Source organism: Haplochromis burtoni, unplaced genomic scaffold, assembly GCF_018398535.1.
Source record: "Haplochromis burtoni strain Fernald_Lab_line unplaced genomic scaffold, NCSU_Asbu1 Contig_112, whole genome shotgun sequence".
NCBI lineage: Eukaryota > Metazoa > Chordata > Actinopteri > Cichliformes > Cichlidae > Haplochromis > Haplochromis burtoni.
This window is the reverse complement of record NW_024582473.1, coordinates 1,829,729-1,842,381: the sequence shown is the minus strand read 5'-3', so window position 1 is coordinate 1,842,381 and position 12,653 is coordinate 1,829,729. Positions and strand designations below refer to the sequence as shown.

At 37.6% G+C, this 12,653-nt stretch overlaps 2 protein-coding genes across 2 annotated transcripts; both read right to left on the bottom strand.

Annotated features, from left to right (window-relative positions):
* Positions 1-431: 431 nt before the first annotated feature.
* Positions 432-3,880, bottom strand: LOC102304572 (C-C motif chemokine 3). The gene is made up of 3 exons (XM_005928427.3): positions 3,740-3,880; positions 1,262-1,379; positions 432-1,111 (listed from the first exon to the last, which is right to left on the bottom strand). The coding sequence occupies exons 1-3, from the start codon at positions 3,804-3,806 to the stop codon at positions 1,030-1,032; spliced, it is 267 nt and encodes an 88-aa protein (XP_005928489.1). The 5' UTR covers positions 3,807-3,880; the 3' UTR covers positions 432-1,029.
* A 3,092-nt stretch (positions 3,881-6,972) lies between these two features.
* Positions 6,973-10,029, bottom strand: LOC102303968 (C-C motif chemokine 4). The gene is made up of 3 exons (XM_005928425.3): positions 9,859-10,029; positions 7,451-7,568; positions 6,973-7,290 (listed from the first exon to the last, which is right to left on the bottom strand). Exons 1-3 carry the CDS (start codon positions 9,923-9,925, stop codon positions 7,149-7,151), a joined length of 327 nt encoding a protein of 108 aa, XP_005928487.1. The 5' UTR covers positions 9,926-10,029; the 3' UTR covers positions 6,973-7,148.
* Between the last annotated feature and the right edge of the window lie 2,624 nt (positions 10,030-12,653).

Below are 12,653 nucleotides of genomic sequence, written 5' to 3'. Positions count from 1 at the left end.
AAAGTTTTCCCTTTTCAGATAATGGGTTTGTAAAATGTCTTCTTAGTCCCATAGTGCACATTCACCTTCACCTGTACAAACTCTACTGACAAAACTTTTATAACCAGCATTCAGATCAATTTCAAAAATTAGGCCATTAAAACACACTTTTACATTCACAGTCAGAGTCGTTTAGTTTTATGAAATTCAACTCTAATGAAGAATAAAGCAGAGCGATACAGAGTGATGTATAAATGCTTCAGATATACTGTAGCTGCATAACAATGAAGACAGTGAAAAAATGAAAATGATGAAAAATGATTTACTACTTGTTATATATATACAGCTGGATCCAAAAGTATGAGAACATCTCTAATTTGTGAACGATTTTCATTTGAATCTGGAAATAATCTGAAAGTCTGAGGAATCAAAACCATTTAAAACTGTTTTTAACTCTGCGTTAGAGATTAGTGCCAGGAAAATGAGTGTGTAAGGAGATAAATAGCAGAGGAAGTGAAACCACAGTGGATCAAACCTGCAAGGAGACTTTAAGTCTGGAGGTGGTTTTGTATTTCTGTGGTTCTTAAGCACTTTCACTTTGCTGTAATATCATTTACAGATGATCAAGGACGGAAGAAATGTCATGAAGTGCCACAGTCGAGCTCACGGAGTGCTTTAGAATGACCCGCTGTTAAGTATGTTTGATTTCATTCACCTGTGGCAACAAGACTGAAAACACCTGAATTCAAAGAGTCCCAATACTTTTGTCCATATACTAAATTGTCCATATACTAAATACTGAAATTAATTTATCTGAGGTTTAAAATTTTACCCAAATAGTTAAACTGAATTTGTGATTTGCAAACATTTGAAAACACAGAAAAAATAAATTCATTCTCCCTTCATTAAAAGTTACAGTATTTAAGCGAGTAAGTTATGCAGAGGTTTGAAACTCCAGCATTGCCTCGAGTCTACAAAGCAGTTTTATGCAGTGACCGATGATTTCTGGCTTGTCACATTTATTGGAGCCATGGCAGATTTTTGATGCATTTATTGTGCTCTTTTGACAAATTCTCTCACTGCCCAATCCTCATCCTGTTTCACACAGAAAAGCCTTTTGGGTGTCTCGATCCTGCAGAAAAATCAGTATCATTATTTTGCTCTCAAATTCACATATTTTACTGTCAATAGCAGAGGTACAGTTTTGATGTGGATAATCATACATGACTTACTTGGCAAATATTAGTGATCGTATCTAAGAGACAATGAAAGACAAACTTACACAAATGCTGGTGTGGAGCACTGACTGTGAGTTTTGTTGATGGACATGATGTTCGCCTTTGGGATCCGTTTGTCAAAGAATTCAAAACAGCAAAAGTCAGGTGAATTCACTGCCTTAGCTGTAACAGAGAAACAGGGATTACTCAGTGCTGCGTCTGCTTCTAATGACTTCTCCAACATGTAAAATAAAAAACCTACAATTTCTCGTGTTATAATAACATGTTGAAAAATATTCCTATCCTGTCAAAACTGGGAAAAATCCAACACGAGTGCAAAACAGAACACATAAATAAGAAATCCTGAGTAAGAAAAATATTTTAAACACTTACTAATTGTTATTAATAAGTTTTAATTGTTGTTAATTATGAATCTGACAGAGTAAGTAAAGTAAGTGTTCAAAGTTTATTTATTAACAGGCAGTCACAAAGCGCTGTACACAAACGGCTAAAATAAACAAGAACATTAGTAGCTTCAATAGACAATACAAAAGATTAAATAAAATACGGTAAGGTTAATAGGTCGTTTTAAAATAAAATAAAAACAAACAACAACAAAAAATCCTGTTTAAACAGAAAAGTTTTTAAGTAGTTGTGGTGGTAGACTGTTCCACTGTTCTTGGTGCCACAGACTGAAACGCTCTGTCTGCTCTAGTCTTTAGTCCCGTACGGGGAACAACCACCAAACTCTCAATCTGGGAATGGAGACAACGAGCAGTAGTGTATTTTAAGCCGAGATAAATCATCTGGGGTCTGGGCATTTACTGCTCTGTATCTTAAAACAAGAATTTTAAATTGAATTAAAAAATATATTGGGAGCAAATGTAAAGAATATAAAATAGGAGTGATGTGAGCTTGCTTGCTAGAATGTGTGACAAGACTGGTCGCAGCATTTTGTATAGCTTCAGGAGAGAAAGAGATGATTTGTCCAAGCTGGTAAACAGGACATTACAATAACCTAAACGTGATGACACAAATGCATGAAGAATTTTTTCTAGTTCAGCTGAGAAGACCATATGATAGAGATGTTCATTAAATAAAAGAAACAGGAACAAAACAAAGATTTTACATGCGAGTCAAGGCCCAGAGAAGAATCAAATATTACTCCAAATATTTGACTTAGCAGTTGGACAGAAAGAAGCAAGAACCTGATTGATTTTAGCATATAGTTCAGGAGGAGCTATGATCATGGTCTCAGGCTTGTTGTGTTTAAAACAAGTTAATTGCTAGATAGCCAATCAGTAACCTGAGTTAAGCAGTGGACTAGGGTGGACAACCTATCCAGCTGATGAGGTTTAAAAGACATATTTATCTAAATGTCATCGGCATAGAAATGATAAGAAATGTCACTAAAAGATTGATTAATGCCAGCTAAAGGAAGAACTTAGAAAGAAAATAATAATGGACCCAAAACTGAACCCTGTGGAACCCCACATGTTAGGGAGGCAATGTTAGAGGAGAACCTGTCTGTTCTAACAGAGAAGGTCCTAAAAGATAAGTAGGAAGAAACCAGTCTAAGGCAAAGCCAGATACACCAGCCAAAACTTCATATCGAAGGCTGCACTGAGATCAAGCAAAATGATCACCGACTTATTCCCCACATCAGAAGCCATTAAAAGATCATTATAGACCCTCCAGGATTGCCGTCTCAGTGAAGCGCTGCCTCTGAAAGCCAGACTGAAAACGGCCAAGAATCTGTAATCTGCAGCCTGATGATTACAAGTAGAGTTGGCATCAAGATTCTGTTTCTTCCGTAGAGGAGTTACTGTGTTTAAAATAGGATGGAACATGACTTTGTCTCAATAGCTGTAATTGGAGAAAAAGAAATACATGACCCAAGGCACTGAGGCCATCTACATAAGGGGAGTCAATCACCTTATTAACAAAGTAATTGAGAAGAGTTTACATCAGAAAGTAGCACAGCATTCTGAGTTGGAAATAGAACCAATAACGCTGATAGTCTCAAATAATACTCTTAGTAAAAGTATTGGGGTAAAATATAATTAATAAAATTCATGAAATAGTGACTTTTTAAAAATACTTTTATTTGCTCAGGCTTTCTTTAACAATGAGAACGTGATAATAATAATAATAATAATAATAATAATAATAATAATAATAATAATAATATCCCATTAATTTATAAGCCATTATTTTGTGCCACTAATCTCAAATCAGATTGCAGGAAGACGAAGCAAAGAAGCCCAGACTTGTTTCTCAAGCCGATCTTTACCCCTCAAGCTCGGGTCTTCTACCAAACACCTGGGACCATAAGGGTCCTGTGCAGTATCTTTGCTGTTCCTAGGACTAGGCTCTTCTGGACAGAGATCTCCGATTATCACTGGGACCCTCCACATCTTCTCAAGCTCCTTTGTTAGCCCTTGGTATTTTCTCGAGCGTATAGTCATTTGATCATTTCCATTTTTCCATTTTGGTTTTATTCATGAAAATCACGGTAGAATAAAGTAAGCTAGAAGACTTACAGGCATCACTGTGGTAAACAGTGAACAGCACGAGCAGAAGTCCCACCGTCAGGCTGAGAGTCTTCATGTTGACTTCACTGTAGACCTGATGATCCTGATGTTTCAGAAGGTGTCTGAAGTGATCAGTCCGAACACCCCGCTTTAAGTCACGTTCTCATCTGCACATCGAAACCAATTCTAAGAAAAGTGGAAAAACAATCAACAGCCCCAGATGGTTAATAGATTGGGTTTTTCTGCAACATGAGATAACAGGAAGTTTCAGAATATCAATCTGATTATCTGATAAAACAAGCTGAAAAAACCCAATGAGTGTTCTACAAAGTCCTTACAATGCATGCAGTATCTTTATCTCATGTCTCAAACAACGCAGATTAATAGGTCAGGCTGTAAATAGTACAGTATAATTTGATGATAAATTCAATTAACAGGGATCTTTTTGTGGTTACATGTCTTCCATCTTATGGTTTTAGAAATTGTTGAGCAAAGACTAACGGCCTCGGCAAGTTGCTTTGAAGAGTTATACCAGATAGACAGAAGGCAACTAAACTCTACTGAACCATCCAAGCTATACTATCAGTGGCAGTGGGACAATGTGAGAACAGCCACACCAAGGCAGTACAGTGCGCAACACTGGATGTGGTGTACAACACTAGAGGCCAACTTCAAGCCAGTGGCACAACTTACCATAAAGTGTGGGATGTACCAAGGAGATGGCCTGTGAACACTGCTGTCCTGCATAGATTTGAACCCCCCTCAGTGCAACCATTAAAAAGACTGGCTATGGATACCGACTACAGAAAGGAGCAATCATCAGCCTCCTCCTCTGCATGGATGACATCATGCCGTATGCCAGGAACAAGACATTGATTCACTGATTCCACCACAAGAATCTACAGCAGGGGTCGGGGAACTCCAGGCCTCAAGGGCCGGTGTCCTGCAGGTTTTAGACATGTCCTTGATCCAACACAGATTATTTAAATGGTTAAATTACCTCCTTAACATGTCTTGAAGTTTCCAAAGGCCTAATTATTTGACTCAGGTGTGTTGACCCAAGGTTAAAAGCTGCAGGACACCGGCCCTTGAGGCCTGGAGTTCCGCACCCCTGATCAGAGCAACGACATCAGAATGTCAATCGGACTGGAGAGGTGTAGTCGGAGGGTAATGAAGAGAGGGAAGGTAGTCAGAAGTGAGGTGATTGTACTACCAGACGGTAACATTACAGACATCGAGGACAGCTACAGATACCTAGGAATCCCACAGGCAAATGGGAACTAAGACGAGGCCACTTAGAAAGCCGTACCTAAGAAGTCCTGAGGAGTCAGCTGAATAGAAAGAACAAGATCCAGGCAACCAACACCTACACCTGAGTTTTTAATACATGGGAGAATGGATCTAGGATTTGATGTTGTTTACATCAAATCCTGAACCTACCATCTGAATGTCGCAGCTAAAATCTAAACACATTACACAAAGCAACATTTATCAAATCGTCTATTGTCTAATTTTGGTGAGTCAGAACAAATTTCAGTCTAATGTTAATTTTTGTAACTGACATGAGTGACATTAAGTGGTTTTGCAGTGGTTATTTGAATTTGATTTCTATCAGCTCAAATCAGTCTATTTTCCTCTGGCCTTCACAAAGTATTTTCTCCCAAAAAAAACGCTGCTCACTGGATATTTCCTCTTTATCAGACCATTCTCTGTAAACCCTGGAGACCCTAAAGTGTGGGAAAATTCAAGTAAATCAGCCATTTATGAAATATTCAGACCAGCTCGACTGACACCAACAACCACACCACATTTAAAGTCACTTAAATCTCCTTTGGCCGATTGGATGATTAGATATGAGTTGAACAGCAGATATGGTGCAAAATGTAGTTTGATTGGTTTTGGTCATATACAATCACAAGGAAATCATTTTTAAATGCTTTTCAACAGAAATGTTTGATACTACAGATCATTTTACCTCAATTGCAAGAAATGGAAAGGTCACTGACTGTTTGACTGAAAGATTAATGTTAAAAGTTCAAATGTGTTAGTAGACACAGAGGATCGTCAATGTCTACAAAGTAACTGACATCATGACATGCTTTTCCTTTAAAATGCCCCACCTCTTTATGGGAACTGTAAAGAACCGCAGTAACATTCTCACCACTCCGTCTCCCACATGGAAAATATACAATTTATAAATATGTCACATTGTGCACATTCACCTTCAACTGCTTCTATTAACACATTTTCATAACCAGCATACTTATAAATTCCAAAACAAAGGCCACAGCATGAAAACACTTTTACATTCACTGTCAGATGGAGTCGTTGAGCTTTGTGAAATGAAACTTTAATGAAGAATAAAGCAAAATAATAAAGAAAGGCATACAATCTTTTTAGATACACTGTAGCCGCATAACAATAACACAGTGAAGACAAATGATCACATGATTTGATACATGTTATACGTAGCTAGATCCAAAAGCCTGAGAATACATTTAACGTGCGCAAAACTTTCATCTGAACCTGAAAATAATCTCAGAGTCTGAGGAATCAAAAATATTTGAAATTGTTTTTAACAATCACTCTCAGAGATTAGAGGCAGGAAAACAAGGGCTTTTGTAAGGTGAGGGAGAGATAACACAGTGGATCAGACAGTGAGAGTTTAAGTGTGGTGGTGTTTCCACACCCAGAGCTGAACACCTGATGTGAGTCAACTGCACCCTGACTGAGGGCAAGCAGTGATCCATTCTTCAGAGATGTGCTCCAACAGTGATGTAGATCTTTGTGGAGAAGAATTCACACTGCAGCAGGATATTGAAGCCAAACACACCTCAAAGCTTTGGAGAGCTGCTTAAAGAAAGCCTAAGAGTGCTGAACATAAACTTTGCTCATCAAATGAGGCTCTTTGAGACACAGTCACATCAACCTGGGTCAACATGGCTTAAGGGGAGGTAGGCGGTGTGGAATACTATATGGACAAACGTATGGGGTCACCTACACATTACACCTACAGGCCATGAAAACCCACATCACAATTTTAGTTCCAGAAGAGGAACTCTGGAGTTTCTTAGTCACCAAAACATTGGAGACTTTTTCAGCACTCTGTCTTTGCACTCACTAACCCTGCCATCTAACTTTATGTCGTCTGGCACTTCATGTGGTTCTTCAATGCTCCCATCTTACAGTAAGACCACCTTCAGATGATTATGGGATATTAATGAGGGAAGACACTTTATCAACTGAGTTTTACATACTGGATTAACATAATTCCCAAATTATGAAGTTGATATTGTGATAATGTAAAAAAAAAAAATTGAAATCAGCATAAAATAAATGTTCTCTATATTCTGCAGCTGTAACTAAGCAGGTAAAGAATAAAGGGGTTAAAATTCCAGCAACAGTTTACAAAGTAACTTCATGGAGTGAAAGCATTTTGTGATTTTTGAAGTGTTAATTGTAGCATTGGTTCAATTTTCGCTCTCTCTTCTTTAACAAATTGTTCCATTGCCCACTTCACAGTCTGCTTCACACAGAAAAGCGTTCTGGGTGTCTCGATCCTGCAGAAAAATCAGTATCATTATTTTGCTCTCATATTTACACATTTTACTCTTAATAGGAGAGTTATGGCTTTAATGTGGATGATCATACATTGCTTATACATTACTTCATGGCAAACATTAGTGATCGAATCAAAGAGACAGTGAAAGACAAACTTACACAAATGCTGGTGTGGAGCATTGTCTGTGAGTTTTCACGATGGACACGATGTTCGCCTTTGGGATCCGTTTGTCAAAGAAGTGAAAACAGCAAAGGTCAGGTGCATTCACTGCCTTAGCTGTAACAGAAAAACAGGGATTACTCAGTGCTGCGTCTGCTTCTAATGACTTCTCCAACATACCAGCTATAAATAAGGTTCATGCTCATTAGCTGCTTCTGGGTCCAAACTCTCCCCTTCAAACGAACACTGCGGCACCACTGAGAGTTACAAACTGCCTAAATTCTTTCATCTTTAATAAAATCATCAGCGTTGCTGCTTTACCAGGCGTAACAATTAAGTTTAACATCCAGGCATCCATGAAAACAGGATTTATAAAGTTTAATGGAGTTAAAAGTTAACAGGGAATTAGCTCGATAGTATGTTATATTTGGATGGAAACTATGTTCTGACTGAGGGATTTCTGAATAAATTAAAACATACAGCTCTGCTGTCACTTCCGACATAAATGAAGACAGAAAACTAAACAGCAGGAACGTTTGTAGGGTTACTGAAGTTGAGGTTGGCTGGTATATAATGAAGTTACACAGCTACAGTTAGCATAATATAAAGACAAACACAGTGAAGCTGGAGGATGAACACTAACTTTTTTTTCCACTGATGAAAGTTAATGTGAGGGTTCCCGATGGTTAGGGACAAATGCAATTGCATGGCGGGATGCTTCAAATGGACCAAACTTTAGCCAGGAGAACAACAGAGATATTCCATCCACAATACAAGGTTTGTCATTAATATGCTGCTGCGTGGGCTGGGTTGTAGTTACATTGTGTGGTCTTAAAAAATGAGCTTTAAAAAGAATAGTGGTCATAAAAACCAAGAGAGGCCGACAGTGATCACTGACTGTTTTCAGGGCCTTGTTCAGATTAAATAGAACAAAATATAAAGGATAAAAAAATGTTAAAAACACAACAGCCTTAATAAACACAGAGTATTTTGGACCTAGAAGCAGGGTTCATGCAGTGTTGCCAACTCCTCAGTAAGGAAACTCGCTATTAGCTGTCCTAAAAGTCTCTAGAAATTGCTAAATGACGTCATGGCCTCATTTGCATAATTGGTCATGCTTATGTAATTGTAACCACGCTGTAGGAGAGAGAAATAACATAGTGGACAAGACATAAAGTGAGTAAAAAACACCCTAAATGCATTTAGAATATATTTAGAACTACAAGTTAAATTTCTTTTAGCATTTATTGTTTTTTTTTATTGTCACAATTCCAACCCTCCCCCTTTATCTTGCTTGGGACTGGGAAAAGTGACACAAAATAGGCACTCTGGAGGAGTTTTTTTTTTTTTTTTTTTAATGAGCGGGTAGTTTTAAACCTTGTGATCCACAAAAAGTAACAGTAAAACAGTCAGGGGGGATTCATTTGCAGTTTGGATGCGTAGGTGTGAACATCTCTTGCTCTGACAGCAGCTGAGGGCGACTGCTGCGTGAGGTCTATCACCAGCAAAAGTCGCCAGATTTGTCGCTGGTGGCTTTTTAGAAAAAAAGTCACTAAGGCGGTCTAAACCCCTCATACACACAATAATAACATGGACTGAACCACTACTCACAACCAATGGCCCTTTATATAACTACTGTATAAATTATCCATATATCTCACTGATCTCAACTGCACTACTGTAAATGCTGCATAGACAATCATACTGTACAATATAATAATTATAGTTTTACAACTGTTTATTAATACTCAATTGTATATCTACAATCTATATAGTTTTCACATTTTTAACCATATGTATAACCTGTTATATAGCCTGTGCATAGCTTGTTCACTCACTAGAGCTATAGCCTGAACATACTTACACTTATAGTATATTCATAACATACCTTCATACCATGTACATTGTAACATACCTATAATAGATCCATATTGTGTAATATCTATATTATTGCTAAAGAACTTTCTGGATGGATGCAAACTGCATTTCGTTGCCTTGTACTTGTGGTATGTGAAATGACAATAAAGTTTAATTCTAATTATAAAACTCGCTAAATATAGTGACGAAGTCACTAAGTTAGCAACACTGGGTTCGTGCGTCATCACTGCAAAAACAATTTTAGAAAGTCTTGTTCATCCTATTGGTCCAATTGAGCTAGTTAACTAGCTTTAAAAAGCATTATTTGTAAATACATAAATAAATGTACTATGATAATTTTTTAAGGCACGGTAAGACGCTGGAAAATTTTATCCGCTTTTTTAATTAAAAAAAAAAAGAACTAAATATTTATGCAAAAATCGCACAGATAGATGACAAAATAACCATCATATAATTTCTCATGGCAAGAATTACTCATATTTTGTGTGTGAAAACAAGTATACCTGGGAAAAATCTAACACAGACTTACAGGCATCGCTGGGGTAAACTGCAAACACCATAAGCAGCAGTCCCGCCGTCAGGCTGAGAGTCTTCATGTTGACTGCACTGTAGACCTGATGATAGTGATGTTTCAGAAGATGTCTGAAGTGGCCTCCTGAGCTTTAAGTCGCTTTCTCATCTGCATATTCAGTGCAGTTCTAAGGAAAGTGGAAAATGATCAACAACCCTGAAGGTGGTTAATAGATTGGGGTTTCTTGCAACATGAGACAACAGGAAGTTTCAAAGACTCAATATCACTCTGATTATCTGATAAAACAAGCTCAAACAAACCACTTCATCTTCTACAAAGTCCGTACGATGCATGCACTGCATGCATACTTGTATCTCAACTCAGAGTAGTAGGTCAAGCTGCAAATATTAAGCTATAATTGGATGGTAAATTCAATTAACAGGGATCTTTTCATGGTTCATTCATTCTTTGTTTCCCATTAAACCTCTTCTGTCATTTCATAATTTTCCTCAGTACTCCTTAATCACCAATTTCTGCACAACTGTCCTTCATTCAGGCTGTAGTGAAGGCTGCAGCAGATTCACGAGACAACACGTAAGACATCTGCTCATGCCTGATGTATATCAGTTCAGGTTACACAAATCATTTTCTGCAAAGAATATATGTATTATGGACAGTGTTGGTCAAGTTACTTGAAAAAAGTAATCAGTAACTAATTACTGATTACTTCCCCAAAAAAGTAATCCCGTTACTTTACTGATTACTTATTTTCAAAAGTAATTAATTACTTAGTTACTTAGTTACTTTTTAAAAACACGATTTACAACCTGAATAGGTGATAAAGCGATAGATCTTTCAGCCCAATTCTACTTTTTCTGCATAATCCATCATACAAAATGTAATCAAATGGAAAAGTCTCTTTTTAAACTTGTTTTATTAGTTTTAATCTTTTAACTTTATGCATCAAGCAAAAATTAATTATATGCAACATTCTCTGACTTGAAGAAATTAGTTTAACATTTAAACCTATTTTCTGCACATTCCAGCACATAAAATAAAATATTTTTTGTGTTTACACTCACTCTTTCAAATAGATGCAAGTAAAACACAGCAGAAAATAAATAAAGTCAAAGACTAGCGGTCCTTTTGCTCTATTTTCACCTGTAAAGCAGGACTGGGTAGGCGGAGGTTTACCCTGGTGCAGGTGTGCCGCGGTCAGTTGAAGAATCCGCGAGTTTCTCTGTGAGTTTCCCATTACGTCGTTGCGCACTCGGTGCTTGCTTGGAAGTTTAGGGGTTTTTTCGCTGTAAAAAGAAGTTTTCTTCCCACGCACGATGGACGCTAATGTTTTTGTCACTTTTTATGGAATCAAACTCAAAGTAAGGTCAGTACTTCCACGCTTTAAACGCTGCACGCTCATACTCTCTCCCACAATCGATATGTGATCCATTGTTGATCTGCACACAGCTGTTGTCACTAACGGCGCACTCGCTTACGTCACTGTCGTGAGACATTCTCGCAAAAAATCACGGTTTTAGTAACGCAGTAACGCAGCGTTCCTACGGGAAAGTAACGGTAATCTAATTACCGTTTTTGCAATAGTAATCCCTTACTTTACTCGTTACTTGAAAGTAACACGTTACTGCCCATCTCTGATTATGGATGTGTTATGTTTACATGTTGCACATTTGTCTGAATGCTAGCTGCAGAAACATTTCAAGCTGCATTGGAGGCACAGTTATAACTGATCCCACCTCATAGTTTTAAGCAACTACAAGCACTCTATTTAAAGTTAGAGAAAGACTGTGGCTTTGATTAAATGTAAACACATTCAATGTTCATGCTGGGTACTTTTGTTTGTTTGTATTACAACAGACCACAACAATGCTGACCTTTAACCAGGGAACTGCAATAGAAGATTTATAATGCTAACGTTGTTAAAAATGTCATGTCTCCTTTGTTTTGAATTTCTCTTTCACTCCTCCAAGTCGATTATTGTGTAGAGTTTTGGATTTGGTATATTTTTCATTTTTGTGTGTGAATTTAGACATATGCAAATTCAAAAGTGAAGGCCCCACACCCTGAGGTTTCCTAAGACATATCAAGCAGGGTGCTCCCAGAATGGTACAAAATACACCCTTGGTTGGAATGTTCCCAGAGTAGAGACTCTTGTTACTGTGTATTTACTTCAGCTGTGGGATATCGTCATTGGGAGAAAGCAATGTTTAAAGTCAGTGGGTTCTGATGACTGTAATGTATGGCGCTTGCCATCGCCAGAAACAGGTGCTTGAAAACAAAACATACAGTAAGACAAAAGCAGAAATTCTAATCTTCACTGCTACTAAAAACATAGCTCAGAGTGGTCACAGTGTGCTGACTCAAATAAAAGGGGAATTTTCCTAGAAATGCCAAACATGATAAGCAATCATGACCCTGTGATTAGGAGGAGACTGGAACAACAAGCAAAAATATTTTGTACACCAGCAAAACAACCCAAATTCTGTCATGTTTGGCTGAAATGGTTGCTGAGGAGAAGTTAAAGCAGCTAAAGAGAGTGCACAGGTTCAGTCATTGTAGATGAGTCAAAAGATGCCATTGAATCAGAGCAAATTTCTTTCGTATTTAAATACTAGTATAATCAGGGGTGCACAAAACTGGTACGCAGTTACGCATGCATGACAAAAATTAGAAACGCATAGTGACACTTGTGTTACCAAGCACCTTTGCGTTCTTGACCATGTCATTTAACCTTACACATGTTGCTTGTCACCATCTAAATGTCCAAAAAACAACAGACATTAAGTCGCTTCTTT